Here is a 15431-nt window from a genome sequence, read left to right as displayed (position 1 = left end):
CCACATCCTGCTCTTTCTCTCAGGATATTCCTCCCCACAGCCATCAAGGTTTGGGACAGACACGTTGGCCCCAGATCTTCTGGGCCTCTCCAGGGTCAGGTGCTGTGCAGGTGCTGTGTGTGCTGCAGCCACTGAATGCCCATGAGACTGGAGAACAGTTTAATAACTGGTAATTTTGGAACAATCAGAGCACCCCAGGCCTGCTGGCCTCTGGGCCAGGCAGGGGTCCCAGAGGGGCCAGGTTCCCACGAGACAGTGGCTGCCACGGGCTGGGCTGTGCAGGCACCGATGGCCCCTGGGACCAACCTGCCCTGGCCAGGGTGGGCAGTGGCTCCAGAGCTCCTGCTGGGCCCCACATCCCTCCTCACAGGGATCCCCACATCCCTCCTCACAGGGATCCCCACGTCCCTCCTCACAGGGATCCCCACATCCCTCCTCACAGGAATCCCCACGTCCCTCCTCACAGGGATCCCCACATCCCTTCCCGCAGGGATCCCCACATCCCTCCTCACAGGAATCCCCACGTCCCTCCTCACAGGGATCCCCACATCCCTTCCCACAGGGATCCCCACATCCCTCCTCACAGGGATCCCCACATCCCTTCCCACAGGGATCCCCACATCCCTCCTCACAGGGATCCCCACATCCCTTCCCACAGGGATCCCCACATCCCTCCTCACAGGGATCCCCACATCCCTTCCCGCAGGGATCCCCACATCCCTCCTCACAGGAATCCCCACATCCTTCCCACAGGGATCCCCACATCCCTCCTCACAGGGATCCCCACATCCCTTCCCACAGGGAGCCCACGTGTCAGCCAGTGGAGGCTGAGGGGCCTGATCCCTCCATCCCTCCCAGGGCCACCCTCATCCTGGCCAGTACCTGGAGGGAGCCAGTGCCCTTGCCCCAGGCAGGAGAGGCAGGACACACACTCCACAGTTTATTTCCATTTGATGGTGGGATGTGAAGGGGGGCCGTGGGTGCCCACCCTGGCAGAGCCAGCCGAGACCTCTCAGCCCTGCAGACAGGCAGGGGTCCTGCTGTCGGGCTCCTCTCCCCCAGCAATGGTGCAGTTCCCACCCCGTGGCTCCGGGGGTGTCCGGGGGCACTTTGGGATGCGCTGCCCTCATGGGCACCCGCAGCCCCTGGGTGGGTCGTGGGCAGGGGGTGCCTCGGGGTGGTGGGTCCGCAGGGCCGTCAGGCAGCATTGCCCAGGACCAGCACGCTCATGAGGAAAACCATGAGGAAGAAGATCCACATGAAGAAACGATCCATCACCTTGGCCACCTTCTTCCAGTCCCCGGTGCGGCGCTGGTTGGCGCGGTGGCGCCGGAAGCAGCCGGCGATGTACCCGACGTTCCTCAGCAGGGCATCGTGGTGGCACGGGCAGTGGTCCCGGGGGCAGCCCCCTGCGTCGGCGCCCACCCCCCCCTCCCCGGGGCTCTCCCACGGCCCCCCAGCATCCCCCCTGCTCCCCCGCCCGCCCGGCGCCCGCTGGGGGCTCTTGCAGCTCTCGCCCACCTCGTAGACGCAGCAGAGCCGGGCCATGTGGTGCAGGATGAGCCGCCGTGCCCAGGGGGGCACGGGCCGGGCCCCCGGCCCGCAGTGGTGGACGTTCATGATGAAGATGGTCAGTGCGGTGGAGGCCGTGATCATGGTCATGGTGGCGATGTAGTACTTCCCTGCGGGGGCAGGGGGCGCTGGCACTGTGCTGGAGGGGTCCTCGCCCCCCCCCCCACAGCCCTTCCCCCTGGCGGGGGGTCCTCACCCCCCCTACACCACAGCCCTTCCCGCTGGCAGGGATTCCTCACCCCCCCTACACCACAGTCCTTCCCCCTGGCAGGGGGTCCTCACCCCCCCTGCACCACAGCCCTTCCCTCTGGCAGGGGGTCCTCACCCCCCACAGCCCTTCCCCCTGGCAGGGGGTCCTCACCCCCCCTACACCACAGCCCTTCCCCCTGGCGGGGGGTCCTCACCCCCCACACCCCACAGCCCTTCCCTCTGGCAGGGATTCCTCACCCCCCCTACACCACAGCCCTTCCCTCTGGCAGGGGGTCCTCACCCCCCACAGCCCTTCCCTCTGGCAGGGATTCCTCACCCCCCCTACACCACAGCCCTTCCCCCTGGCCCTTCCCCGCCCGACCCCCGGCGCAGCCCCCCAGGCGCAGGGCTGCTCCCGGGGCTCACCGATGAGCGGGACGCTCTCCGCGGGCGGCATGCTCTCCGCCACCAGCAGCTGGAACACGGTGAGGGCCAGCAGCACCGTCACCCCCAGCGACACCTTCTCCCCCGAGTCGGCGGGCAGGTAGAAGCCGAGGGGCGCCAGGAAGGAGACCATGATGCAGGGCAGGAGCAGGTTGAAGATGTAGAAGGAGGCGCGGCGGCGCAGGAGCAGCGTGTAGGTGACGTCGGGGTAGGGCTCGGAGCAGCAGCCGTAGGTGATGACGTTCCGCGTGGCCGGCATGCCCAGCACCTCCCACTCCACGTTCTCCACGAAGTCCGTCAGGTCCCCCGTGTCCAGGCGGTTGCGGAGGTCGATCTGGTTCCCGTTGTAGGTCCAGGAGCCGAAGGTGAGGCGGCAGCGCTGCCCGTCGAAGGGGAAGTAGGACACGTCCACCTTGCAGGAGCTCTTGGTGATGGCGGGCGAGTCCCACATGATGTGCCCGTCCGAGCGCAGCACCACGTTGGTCTCCATGGAGCCCCCGAAGTGCTCGTCGGCGCTGGGGGAGGAGGGGGAGGGACGGCCGTAGGGCCAAGGTGGCCCTCGGGCAGAGCCGTGTCCCCTCCCCGTGTCACTTGAAGGCCTTGGCTGCCCCCTTGGTGGGGAGGGTCAGTCCCAGGCACACCGGGCTGCTGCCACCCCCCTGGCCCCACGTCACCCAGTCGGCGTGACCATGTCCTGCATCACCCACAGCAGGACCCTCCTGCTCCCACCCCACGTGCAGCCACACCGCCCCAAGGCTGGCAATACCCGCTGCACCCCCAGCCCCAGCCTGAGCCCCCCGAGCCCTGGGAGCAGCCGGGGGGGCCGAGCACAACGCACTTGTTGTAGAGGATGATGTCTGGCCGCCAGACGTAGCTGCTGGGGATGCGGATGCTGTCGATGCCGCCGTAGTCGTCCTTGTTCCAGGTCAGGTAAGCGTCCAGCCAGGCCTGGCGCACCCACAGGTACGAGGTGAGGACCTGGTTCCTCTCGTCCTGCCGAGGGCAGAGGGTGGGCACGGGCTGATGGCCCCCGGTGCCATCCCTGCCCCCTCAGCCCCCAGCCCGGTGGCCTCTCCAAGTGTCCCGAGGGGCTGAGGTGGCTTCAGGGGGGTCCTGCTGGTTTGAGGAGGTTGGAAATGTCTGAGCTGAGCTCTGAGGCTCCACGGGGCCCGAGCTCATAGAGGGGGGAAGGTCGTGCTGGTTTTGGGGGGTCTGAGCCATCTTCAAGTGGTCTGAGCTGGCTCGGGGACAGCTGGGCTGGTTTGGGCGGGGTCTGGGCTGGTTTAAAGGGCTGAGCATCAGCGCGGGGCGGAGCAGGGCCCACCGGGGCAGAGCCGAGCCCGGGGTCGGGGCCGGGCACTCACCATGTCGATGATCTGGGAAAGGGTGACCTGCAGGGTGACGTTGAGCGCCCGGTCCGTGTCCTCCACGGGGCGCAGGGCGCTCGAGTAGTTGGCGAAGAGGTCGTGGAGCAGCTTGTATGCGAACCTGCCCTGCGCCCCCCGGCAGCCTGGGGGGACCCAGAGCGGCGCTGGAGCGGCCGGGGCGCAGCCGGAGCCCTCCCGAGGGATCCTCAGGGGCAGCTGGGTAGGGTGGGGGAGCACACTGGGACCCCCGTCCCTCCTCGCCGTCAGCCTGAGCCCCCCACCCCCCCCCGGGATGCCCCATGTGCGGGACGCTGCTCGCAGGAGCCATCGGATGTTCCCCCCGCACCCAGAGGGGGGTCCGCACCCAGAGGGAGGGTCCGCACCCGGAGCGGGGGGGTCCGCACCGCTCGCTGCTCACCCGGGGCCAGGAGAACGCCGGCCAGGCAGAGGCAGAGGCAGAGCAGCCCGAGCGCTCCGGGCTCCATCCCGCCGAGCAGTCCCGGGGACACGGGGGGGGCCGGGGTGACGTCAGGGCTGGGACAGGGCGGGGGGGCCCGGCCCCACAGGGACCCACAGCGAGGGGGTACGGAGGGACCCCCGAGGGTCCCCGGCTGGGAGGGGGGGGGGCCGGGGTGGGGTTTGGGTGCCGAGGCACCGCCGGCAGCCACACGGTACCTGTGGGCTGCTCCTGCCCGAGCCCCGGGAATGCCTCTTCCAGTGGCACCTGGAGCCATCGGGGCAGTGGGAAGAGCCCCTGGGGTAGAGGGACCCCCGTGCACAAAGGACATCCCATTCTGCAGTCTTAGAAAAGAGCAAGGAAAGGGAAGAGGCAGATTATTCCCTTTTGGTGAGAAGAAAACCCCGAGAGGTTAAGGGACATGGCCCAGGACACAAAGTAGGAGTGGCAGCGGTCCCTGTCACAGGGTCCCTCGCTCCATCCCTGGGGAATCCAGAGCATCTCCCCCCCCTCCGCTCCATCCCTGGGGAATCCAGAGCATCTTCCCCCCGCTCGCTCCATCCCTGGGGAATCCAGAGCATCTTCCCCCCGCTCGCTCCATCCCTGGGGAATCCAGAGCATCTTCCCCCCCCTCCGCTCCATCCCAGGGGAATCCAGAGCATCTCCCCCCCCCTCCGCTCCATCCCAGGGGAATCCAGAGCATCTTCCCCCCGCTCGCTCCATCCCTGGGGAATCCAGAGCATCTTCCCCCCCCTCCGCTCCATCCCAGGGGAATCCGCCGCCTCCCGGCGCCTCCTGGCACGTTTCCCACGCCGGGCCCGGCAGCAGGTGCCGAGCGGTTTTGAGGCCGGAGGTTTTGTTTCCAGGCGGTGAATTATTCATCCCAGCCCGTGTCCCGCCGGGCCCGGGGCCGCACAGACCCAATTACAGTAATGGAAGGAGGTGAGGGCAGAGGGACCCGGCTCCTGCACACGGGCACTGTCACCTGAACGTGCCACCGTGCCATGGGCAGGGACACCTTCCACCAGAGCAGGGGCCTCCAGGCACTGCCAAGACTGACCTTGGATTCTTCCAGGGATGGGGCAGCCACAGCTCCTTTGGGCAACCTGGGCCAGGGCCTCCCCACCCTCACAGGGAAGGGTTCCTTCCCAATCTCCCATCTCACCCTGCCCTCTGGTAGTGGGAGGCCATTCTCCCTTGTCCAAAGTCCCTCTCCAAGCTTTTTTCACAAGCCCCTTTCAGTACTAAATGGCCACAATGTGGTTATTGGGGCTCCCCCACCCCCTCCTCGAGATAGGGGTGACTTTTCCTCCCAGGGCTCTGAGGGAGCCTCCCCTGAGCCCCACTAAAGGCACGTGGGATCGTGTCAGACACCCCCAGCTGAGCTGTGCCCCAACCAAGGGACACACACCTACGAACCCAAGCCCTCCCTTAAAAAGCAAAGGAACCCATGGGAATACTATAAACATTTTATTTATTGTTTTCAAAAAGACAAGAAAATAATCTAGAGCATTTATTTATACTTTTTTAATAAAAACCTTTCGATACTCCTCATGCATGAAGACCTTCCGTGGCCCCGGGGCGGGGCCGGGCCCGTGGGGCGGGAACGCGACGGGACAACGGCCGCTCGTCCCGGCGCTCCCGGGTCAGTCTGTCCCGCTGCTGCCCCGGCTCAGGGCGTGCCCACGGCCGGCTCAGGGCGTGCCCACGGCCAGCTCCCGCAGGTAGGCCTGGGTGAGCCCGCGCAGCTCCTCCAGGGCGTAGTCCTCGGGCATGGGCAGGCGGCCGATGTGCGGGGCCAGCAGGCGCAGGGGGGGCACGCGCGGCTCGGCCGGGCCCGGGCCCTGCTGCAGGCTCAGCACCGCCCGCAGCACGTTGGCCACGCGCTTGGCCATGTCTGCAACAGGGAGGGAGAGAGAGGGGCTGGGGGGCTGCAGCAAACCCATGTCTGCAACAGGGAGGGAGAGAGAGGGGCTGGGGGGCTGCAGCAAACCCCTGTCTGCAACAGGGAGGGAGAGAGAGGGGCTGGGGGGCTGCAGCAAACCCATGTCTGCAACAGGGAGGGAGAGAGAGGGGCTGGGGGGCTGCAGCAAACCCATGTCTGCAACATGGAGAAGGAGAGAGAGAGGGGCTGGGGGGCTGCAGCAAACCCCTGTCTGCAACACCGACAGAGAGAGAGAGGGGCTGGGGGGCTGCAGCAAACCCATGTCTGCAACAGGGAGGGAGAGAGAGGGGCTGGGGGGCTGCAGCAAACCCGTGTCTGCAACAGGGAGGGAGAGAGAGGGGCTGGGGGGCTGCTGCAAACCCCTGTCTGCAACAGGGAGGGAGAGAGGGGCTGGGGGGGCTGCAGCAAACCCATGTCTGCAACAGGGAGGGAGAGAGAGAGGGGCTGGGGGGCTGCAGCAAACCCATGTCTGCAACAGGGAGGGAGAGAGAGAGGGGCTGGGGGGCTGCAGCAAACCCATGTCTGCAACAGGGAGGGAGAGAGAGGGGCTGTGGGGGCTGCAGCAAACCCATGTCTGCAACAGGGAGGGGGAGAGAGAGAGGGGCTGTGGGGGCTGCAGCAAACCCATGTCTGCAACATGGAGAAGGAGAGAGAGAGGGGCTGGGGGGGCTGCAGCAAACCCATGTCTGCAACAGGGAGGGAGAGAGAGAGGGGCTGGGGGGGCTGCAGCAGACCCGGCACGCTGGGCAAGGGCATCACAGCCACTGCACTGGGCACAGGGCCAGGGCTGTCCCTCAGCACAGGGCCAGAGGAATCCACCTCAGGCTGTGCCAGGGAGCTTTACGTTGGATATGGGGGAAAAGTCCTTCTCTGAAAGGGCTGGGGGGGGGCTCAGCCTGGAGCAAAGGAGGCTCAGGGGGGACCTTCTGGCTCTGCAAGTCCCTGACAGGAGGGGGGAGCCGGGGGGGGGGGGTCGGGCTCTGCTCCCAGGGAACAAGGGACAGGAGGAGAGGGAACGGCCCCAAGCTGTGCCAGGCTGGATATTGGGAAAATTCCTCCACAGAAAGGGCTGTCCAGGCCTGGCACAGCTGCCCAGGGCAGTGGTGGTGTTACATCCCTGTGGGGATTTAACAGCCACAGGGATGTGGCACTTGGGGACAGGGTTAGTGGTGGCCTTGGCAGTGCTGGGGGAGCAACTGGACTCAGGGATCTTAAGAGGGCTTTCCAAGCTCAATTATTCTGGGATACAGCTGCAGGCCAGGTGGCAGCAGGCTGTGGCACTGGCTGTGCCAGGGCCAGGGATGTCACCTACCCGACTGAGCCAGGCGGTCCTTGGCGTTGTGGCACTGCAGCTGCTCTATCCTGTTGCACAGGGACGTCACTTTGGTGTGTAACCGCTCCAGCTCGTAGGTGGAACAATCCAGCTGGAAGCAAACAGGACAGTCAGCTGAGGCAGCAGAACCAGAGCCCTGGGGCCCTTGGAGCCAAACAACCCACCAGGGAACACTGTTCACCAAGACCTGCCTGAACTAAACACTGAAACGGGGGAAGGGGAGGCCTGGACTGCAGCTGGAGGGCATGGACACACTGAGTGCGGGCTTTGTCCCTTCCCTTTCCCTTCTCACTGTCACACACCCATAGAGGATGTTTGCAGGGCAGAGCCCAGCCCTGGCTGCGACAGCAAATACCAAATCCCCATTTTCAGAGATGCCCCATGTTCTGTTTGAAGTGTCTGCCAAAGGGAAGCACCACCTGCCCCTGAACAGAGGAACAGCTTATCCTTAGAGCCAGACTTTGTGAGAGTTCCCACAGTGTAGGGAAATACCCCCAGTTTTAGCCTCTCACCTGCTGAATCCTGTCCAGCATCTCATTGACACGGATGTAGTCGAGGTAGACCAGCCCTGCCAGCTCCCAGTCCTGGATGAGGGCGCTGCGCTCCGGAGGGGACAGGTCTTCCAGGAACCCCTTCAGGTACTTGTAGTTCTCGTTGATAATTGCATCTGAAGAGAAAAGGGGTCAGGAACAGAGGCCACCCCGTCTCCCACAGCAGGGACACCCACAGGACTGACACCTCTGCCCCAGGGGCACAGACCCACCTGAGGCCAAGTGCCTGACAACCAGCTTGTGGCACTGGTTCCAGTGCCCAGCCTTGAACAGGAAAAGGGCTTCCTTGTGCTTGTCCCCCTCCATCCGGGCCCGAACGGCCTTGGCCTCGTGGATCCAGTGTGGGGGGACGCAGAGCCGCTGTGTCAGGAAGGTCTCCTTGGCCCAGGACTCGGGGGTCTCGGCGAGGGAGCAGTGCCGGCTCAGCAGCTCCCGCACGGCCTTCTCCCGGCACCTGGCACGGACAGGGCTCGCTCAGCGGGCACCCTCCCTGCCACCCACGTCACCCCAACACCAGGAGCAGGTCTGCAAGGTCCCTCCCAGCCCAACCCACTCCAGCACCCTACAGAACAGTGGTGCAATGTATTAAGAAAAGGTCAAGGGTCAGTCAAATTCCTTCGGTACAGGTTAACCACTAAGAAATCATCGCTGGTGTTTTGGAACAGCTTAAACGTTGCCAACTTAAGAACTTTTAAGTCTGGTCCAGGCCCCTAAAAGTAAACATTCAGGCTCGATTTGAAGTTATCACTTGATGAAAAATAGTATTGAAATGTATTAATTTGGGTTGGGAGGGACATTAAAGCTCATCCAGTTCCACCCTGTGCCATGGGCAGGGACACCTTCCAATAGGGAGGGGCACACCATCAAGGGAAAATGGCTTCCCACTACCAGAGAGCAGGGCTAGATGGAAGACTGGGAAGGAATCCTTCCCTGTGAGGGTAAGGAAGCCCTGGCCCAGGTTGCCCAGAGAAGCTGTGGCTGCCCCTGGATCCCTGGAAGTGTCCAAGACCAGGTTGGACAGGGCTTGGAACAACCTGGGCTGGTGGAAGGTGTCCCTGTGTGGAATGAGATGAGCTTTAAGATCCCTCCCAGCCCAACCCATTCTGTGATTCTCTGATTTTCACAAGTGTCAGGAAGTTCTCCAGGGGCAGAGTTTGCTGTGGGAGAAGCCACAATAAGCCCAGGTCTCTAGGACAGGCTGCAGCTGTTTCCAGGCCAGAAGGTCAGAAGGGTCACTCACTGCGCGTCGGGCTCGTGCAGCATGACGAACACGGCCCACTCCCACAGCCCCTCGCTCTCCAGCTGGGCAGCAAAGCTGCTGTTCAGCACCCCCCGGCTCTGCTGGGACAGGTGGCAGTAGTTGAGGGCCCGCAGCACCTCCCACAGGTGCCAGCTGAGGCGGAAATCCAGCGGGTCAGACGTGACACTCCTGGGGTCCAGCAGCTGGTCAAGGTCGTAGCACCTGGAAGGGAAAACACTGGTAACAAAGAGCTCTCTGTGTCCACAAAATCAAATCAGAAACCGGTGCTGCTCAGTTCCTGCCCTTCACCCACCTCCAGCTACTCCGTGTATGTGATTTACATCAAAGTAGGGCTTTGGTTTTCTTTTTTAACAAGAAAAATAATAGGAGAAACTGTTTAAATTCTTTTGAGCCTGCAGCCAGACTGTCACCCCTTTTCCTCCCTGCAAATTTCTCACTGCCAAAGAGGCAGGGAGAAGCCTCTCTACACTCTTCAGACAGACAAAGCACCTAAAGCCCCACAAATGTGCCCCAAAGCTGAGGGTTCTCCATCTCTACCATCCCCAGGTGTGACAGTGTCACCACCTTCTGTCAGGGTTGTGGGGTACATGTGGGGTTCATTTTGGACTGCTCTAAGTGCTTCTGGCTGATTTCACTCCCCTGGCTTGGGAACTCAGGAAGTCACTGACTGCTCAGGGGTTTTCTAAATACTCTTTGACCACTTTGCCCCCTTACCTGTCGCTGTAGAGCTTTAACAAATGGAAGCAGACGTCTCTCAGGGGCCTTCCTGCATTGTCATCTTCTTCCACCACACACCCGGAATCCTCCAGGTAAGGGGGCAGGGGACAGCAGGCGTATTTTTCACACTCTGAGGTGTTCTAGGGGAATAGTTTCAACAGAAGTGTAAAGATAATATTCTGAACAGAACTGAATTCCACAGCTCAGCAGACTCAGGAGAATCTCTCCGCTCCAAAGCAGGTGCAACCAACTGCACCTGCATTTGGAATTCCCACAGAACTACAGACCAGCATGGAAAAACTGAACTCAAAATGCTTTGGCAGGTTCACATTTCACACTGAGCTCTCACGAGCCACTGGCTGGAGGTACAGCCAGCTGTCACACACACAGCCTGTACTCTTGAAGGGTTTTAGAGCTGGAAAACCACAGATGACTTGATGGAAGTCATCCCTGGTGCATCCCTGTGAGCCTTCTCTCTGTAGCTAAGCAGAGTCTGGACAGACTGAGTCAGCCACAGCAATTTTACAGGAAAATTTCCCTGCAGTTCAGTATTTTGAAGTGCTGGACACTTGATACTGACACACAGAGAACCCTGAATACTGCAACAGAACATCAGTGACAAGTCCCCAGCTGTGCTGCTGTGCCTGGGCTGCTCGAGGCAGCAGGATGGAGGCTGAGCTGGCTTTAGTTAAATGATTAAACACCTTTTTCAGCAGAGCCCTTTGTCCTCTGACACAGAGTTGAGCTCTGCACAGCAAACAGGGCTCTGCATAATGCATGGGGCCAGGCTGGGCTGGGGGACAGTGTCTGTGCTGGGGAGCAGGGGGGGCACACATGGAGCTGCTGGACACTGCAGGGAGCTGTGCATTAATGTTCCCAACGGGAAAACAGGCTGCCTGGCTCCAATGGCCTTCCTGCTGCGGGGCACTGTCCCTCTGCCTCATTCTGTCCAGCTGTCAAACACCTGGAAACACTCCATCATGGGTCTTCTCCTCAGAATTTATGATTCTGTAGAATCCCAGACTGGTCTGAGTTGGGAAGGGACCTCAAAGCCCATCCAGTGCCACCCCTGCCATGGGCAGGGACACCTTCCACCAGCCCAGGTTGCTCCAAGCCCCGTCCAACCTGGCCTTGGACACTTCCAGGGATCCAGGAGTAGCCACAGCTTCTCTGGGCAACCTGGGCCAGGGCCTCCCCACCCTCCCAGCCAGGAATTCCTTCCCAATATCCCATCTATCCCTGTCCTCTGGCAGTGGGAAGCCATTCCCCCTTGTCCTACACTCAGTGCCACACTCAGTCCCTTGGCAGTGATCCTTGGCTGCTCACAGGAGCCTCAGTGCAGCACCAGACAGCTGGTGGCACCCTGAGAGTCTCCTTTTGGACAGGTGAGTGACCCACCTGGAAGGCTGACTCGTACATGGCCAGGGCCCTGGAGATGGAGGCAGTGGGAGGCAGGAGGTACCAGAGGTGCACGGCCACGCAGCGCTTCCAGTCCAGCAGCGAGCACACGTTGATGCTGATCCTCTCTGACAGCTGCCACACCTGGGAGACAACCACCACACCAGTCACACACCTCACACTGCTCCAGGTGTGACACAGGCACAGCTGGGAAACAACCACCACACCTGGGAGACAACCACCACACCTGGGAAACAACCACACCTGGGAGACAACCACCACACCAGTCACACACCTCACACTGCTCCAGGTGTGACACAGGCACAGCTGGGAAACAACCCCCACACCTGGGAGACAACCCCCACACCTGGGAGACAACCCCCACACCAGTCACACCCCTCACACTGCTCAGAGTGCTCCAGGTGTGACACAGGCACAGCTGGGAAACAACCACCACACCTGGGAGACAACCCCCACACCTGGGAGACAACCACCTCACCAGTCACACACCTCACACTGCTCAGAGCACTGCAAGTGTGACACAGGCACAGCTGGGAAACAACCACACCTGGGAGACAACCACCACACCTGGGAGACAACCACCACACCAGTCACACCCCTCACACTGCTCAGAGTGCTCCACGTGTGACACAGGCACATGTCAGGAACCAAACCACCCCATCCAGTCACACCCCTCACCCTGCTCAGAGCACTGCAGGGGTGACACAGCAGGAGGTGCCCCTGTGCTTCCCCCCTGGCCCAGCAGGCCCCACTGACCCGTCCAGGCCCCACTGACCGTCAGGCCCCACTGACCCATCCAGGCCCCACTGACCATCCAGGCCCCACTGACCATCCAGGCCCCACTGACCCATCCAGGCCCCACTGACCGCTCAGGCCCCACTGACCATCCAGGCCCCACTGACCGCTCAGGCCCCACTGACCATCCAGGCCCCACTGACCATCCAGGCCCCACTGACCCGTCAGGCCCCACTGACCCGTCAGGCCCCACTGACCGCTCGGGCCCCACTGACCGTCAGGCCCCACTGACCGTCAGGCCCCACTGACCGCTCAGGCCCCACTGACCATCCAGGCCCCACTGACCGTCAGGCCCCACTGACCGTCAGGCCCCACTGACCGTCAGGCCCCCGACCGTCAGGCCCCACTGCCCATCAGGCCCCCCTGCCCATCAGGCCCCCCGACCGTCAGGCCCCACTGACCATCAGGCCCCCCTGACCATCAGGCCCCCCTGACCATCAGGCCCCACTGCCCATCAGGCCCCCCTGACCATCAGGCCCCACTGACCATCAGGCCCCACTGACCATCCAGGCCCCCCCGACCATCAGGCCCCCTGCCCGTCAGGCCCCACTGCCCATCAGGCCCCCCTGCCCGTCAGGCCCCCCTGCCCGTCAGGCCCCACTGACCGCTCAGGCCCCCCTGCCCATCAGGCCCCCCTGCCCATCAGGCCCCCTGCCCATCAGGCCCCACTGCCCGTCAGGCCCCACTGCCCGTCAGGCCCCACTGACCGGTTTCCCCGCGAGCAGGGCGAAGATGCGCAGCCGCTCCTCCTGGATGAAGCGGTCCGAGTGCAGGCGGTGCCAGTCCACCAGCTGCATGGTCAGCAGGTCCCGCACGGGCTGGCTGCCCGCCAGCTGGGACAGCAGCAGGGCCAGCCGGTGGTCACCTGTGGGAACACAGCACCAGCTACAGCTCCTCCCTGCTGCTGGCACAGCCATCTCCTCTGGAGCAGGGGAGCTGCAGTGGGGGTGTGGGCACAATTGACATTCCCGGACTGCTTTGGGTTGGAAGGGATCCTAAAGCTCAGCCAGTGCCACCTCCTGCCATGGGCAGGGACACCTTCCACTAGCCCAGGTTGCTCCAGGCCCTGTCCAACCTGACTTTGAGCGCTTCAAGGGATGACAAGTCCACAACCCCAACATTTCTTATTAAACAAACCTCTCCATAAACATGTGGGAGAACAGGGGCAGGGGAGGAGACAGAGGAACAGGAAGGACAGAGTTCCCAAAGGAGACAAATGAAGTTGAAAATGTCAGCTGACATAACAGACCAGGATGAAACCTGCCAGAAGGGTTTGAAAATACACATTTTTAAACCAAGTGTGAAGTGGCTGAACAGAAGCTCAATTAAAAAGAACATTCATTAAAAATTCATTAAAACTGTGGAAAACTCCAGTTCCAAGTGTAATCCAGGAGCACTTCCTAACTGGGGGAAGCTGACAGAGGTAGTGAATGGGATCAGGGACTCCAGCAGCAGCCCTCACCTAATCTTCAAGGCCAGGTTGGATGGGGCCTGGGTTGGAAGGGATCCAACCTGGGCTGGTGGAAGGTGTCCCTGCCCATGGCAGGGGTGGCACTGGATGGGCTTTAAGGTCCCTCCCAACCCAAACCATTCCATGATGCTGTGGCCACTGCCAAGGGAACACTCCACATGCAGAGTATCCAGTGACTCTCAGCTCCCCGAGTGCACCCCCTCCCCGTGTACAACCCCTCCCCGTGCACCCCCTCCCTGTGCACAACCCCTCCCCGGGCACCCCCTCCCCGGGCACAACCCCTCCCCGTGCACAACCCCTCCCCGTGCACAACCCCTCCCCGTGCACAACCCCTCCCCGTGCACAACCCCTCCCCGTGCACAACCCCTCCCCGCCCCTCCCCAGCGCCGGGCCCTGGTGCTCACCCGCCTGCTGTGCCAGCCTGCAGGCCTCCCCGATCCTCTTGCCCGTGAGGCAGCTGAAGACGGCCTCGACGTGGCTGCCGTGCCGGGCCAGGGCCACCTCGTGGTCGATGCGTGCGGCCGCGGTCCGCGCCAGCCAGCGGGAGAAGGCCCGGCGCCGCTCCAGCGCCAGCACGTACTCGCTGGGCTCCTCCAGCCGCGCCTCCAGCTCCTGCAGCCGCCCCCACACGGCCTCGCACAGCGTCCAGGCCAGGCACCAGTGCTTCACCACGCCTGGGGACACACAGCTCTGTGTGAGAGGGCTGCGTGAGGAGGAGCCCGCAGGGGTCACCACCCCCAGTGTCTGCAAGGGCTGCCCAGGGAGGTTTGGAGTGCCCAGCCCTGGAGGTGGCACTCAGTGCTCTGGGCTGGGGGACAAGGTGGGGATGGGGCACAGGGGGGATCTGTGGGCTGGGAGGGCTTTTCCAACCTCGGCGATTCTGTGAAAAGAATCATTCCATACTCACTCTCTGCCACAGCAGGATCCTCGGATGCCTTCCTGGCCCAGTCAGCATACTCATGGATAGCAGAGACTCCAGGGTTGGGGGCCAGGAGAGGACAGGGCTCATCCATATGGACAGTGCTGTGCTTCAGCTTTATCTCCAGAGGGGTGAGATACAGCTCCTTGTCCCTGTCCATCTTCCGTTGTTCCAAGCTCAGCTTTTCCACATGGACCTTGAAAGGGGATTCTGTGAGTCTGGCAAGAAAAAGAAGATAAAACAAGTAGCAAATGTTCTGAATATTCTCCATGCAATTGAGGCAACTCATCCTAATTAACACGACAGTAAAACATAATCCAAGGCCAACAGCCAGCTATGGAAATCCTGGTGACAGAGCCTGGGGCTTGGAACCAGGCTTTGGGATCCTGAACCACCTGGTCTAATGGAAGATGTCCCTGCCCGTGGCAGGTGGTACAAAAAGATGTTTAGCTGTTAAAAACAAGTCTTTAAGGTCCCTCCCAACCATAACCTCCTGTGATTCTGTGATTTGGTCAATAAACCTCGCTGAGCTCTCCAAAGGCAACGAGCACATCTTTACCACAGCTCATTCCCTCAGCACTTCAGATATGCTGGAGAACACCCAGACAAGCTGTCTGGAGCACTTCAGTGGTGGGACATGTAGCTGTATTCCAGTCCAGGTATGGAGACCCAGCAAGGTCTGTGTGCTGCTGGATGTACAGGCAGAACTGAAGGCAGCTGGGAATTCAGAAGGTGAACAACTTCCTTAGGTAGGGCAGGTGTCCAACCAGCAGGGACAACTTTGAACTTTTTCTTTAACCTTTTCCTGGGTGACAGTGCTATTTATTTGGTAAAAAAATGACTCCTCTTACTAAGGTATTCCCAAACTTGACACCCAACTTTTTGTGGCCAAGGGACATGAAGATCTCCACGGCAAACACAATCTTGCACCACTCCTGCATGTCAGAAGGAACACTGACCTGCCACCAGGACTCTGTCAAACACAAGGAGC

General features: G+C 61.9%; 2 protein-coding genes across 5 annotated transcripts in view; both read right to left on the bottom strand.

Annotated features, from left to right (window-relative positions):
- Window positions 1-15431, bottom strand: part of NUP98 (nucleoporin 98 and 96 precursor) — a 209302-nt gene that overhangs the window by 169453 nt on the left and 24418 nt on the right. For 3 of the 4 annotated variants that reach the window (XM_064647205.1, XM_064647207.1, XM_064647208.1), the window contains 10 exons: window positions 14429-14658; window positions 13926-14195; window positions 12758-12915; window positions 11235-11378; window positions 9834-9976; window positions 9099-9320; window positions 8071-8312; window positions 7820-7974; window positions 7287-7398; window positions 5487-5926 (listed from right to left, as the gene is read on the bottom strand). In XM_064647205.1, coding sequence (XP_064503275.1) covers window positions 5724-5926; window positions 7287-7398; window positions 7820-7974; window positions 8071-8312; window positions 9099-9320; window positions 9834-9976; window positions 11235-11378; window positions 12758-12915; window positions 13926-14195; window positions 14429-14658 — 1879 coding nt within the window. In that variant the 3' untranslated portion in view covers window positions 5487-5723. Of the gene's footprint in view, window positions 1-5486; window positions 5927-7286; window positions 7399-7819; window positions 7975-8070; window positions 8313-9098; window positions 9321-9833; window positions 9977-11234; window positions 11379-12757; window positions 12916-13925; window positions 14196-14428; window positions 14659-15431 lie in introns of those variants that run through there. The other variant, XM_064647206.1, reaches the window with a different exon arrangement.
- Window positions 928-4057, bottom strand: CHRNA10 (cholinergic receptor nicotinic alpha 10 subunit). Its single transcript, XM_064647242.1, has 5 exons — window positions 3991-4057; window positions 3570-3715; window positions 3044-3198; window positions 2188-2720; window positions 928-1682 (listed from the first exon to the last, which is right to left on the bottom strand). Exons 1-5 carry the CDS (start codon window positions 4055-4057, stop codon window positions 1198-1200), a joined length of 1386 nt encoding a protein of 461 aa, XP_064503312.1. The 3' UTR covers window positions 928-1197.

The sequence above is a fragment of the Pseudopipra pipra genome, chromosome 2, assembly GCF_036250125.1.
Source record: "Pseudopipra pipra isolate bDixPip1 chromosome 2, bDixPip1.hap1, whole genome shotgun sequence".
In the NCBI taxonomy this organism is placed as follows: Eukaryota; Metazoa; Chordata; class Aves; order Passeriformes; family Pipridae; genus Pseudopipra; species Pseudopipra pipra.
Note: the sequence above shows the minus strand (reverse complement) of the source record. Positions and strands in the feature narration are given on the sequence as shown.

What these genes read in the sequence shown, in the direction of transcription:
- CHRNA10 (XM_064647242.1), bottom strand. Translation starts at nt 4,057, where the DNA reads ATGGAGCCCGGAGCGCTCGGGCTGCTCTGCCTCTGCCTCTGCCTGGCC. An exon ending in TTTCCCAGATCATCGACATG is followed by an intron (nt 3,199 to 3,569) that starts GTGAGTGCCCGG and finishes TGCCCTCGGCAG; the next exon opens with GACGAGAGGAACCAGGTCCT. An exon ending in GACATCATCCTCTACAACAA is followed by an intron (nt 2,721 to 3,043) that starts GTGCGTTGTGCT and finishes CTCCTCCCCCAG; the next exon opens with CGCCGACGAGCACTTCGGGG.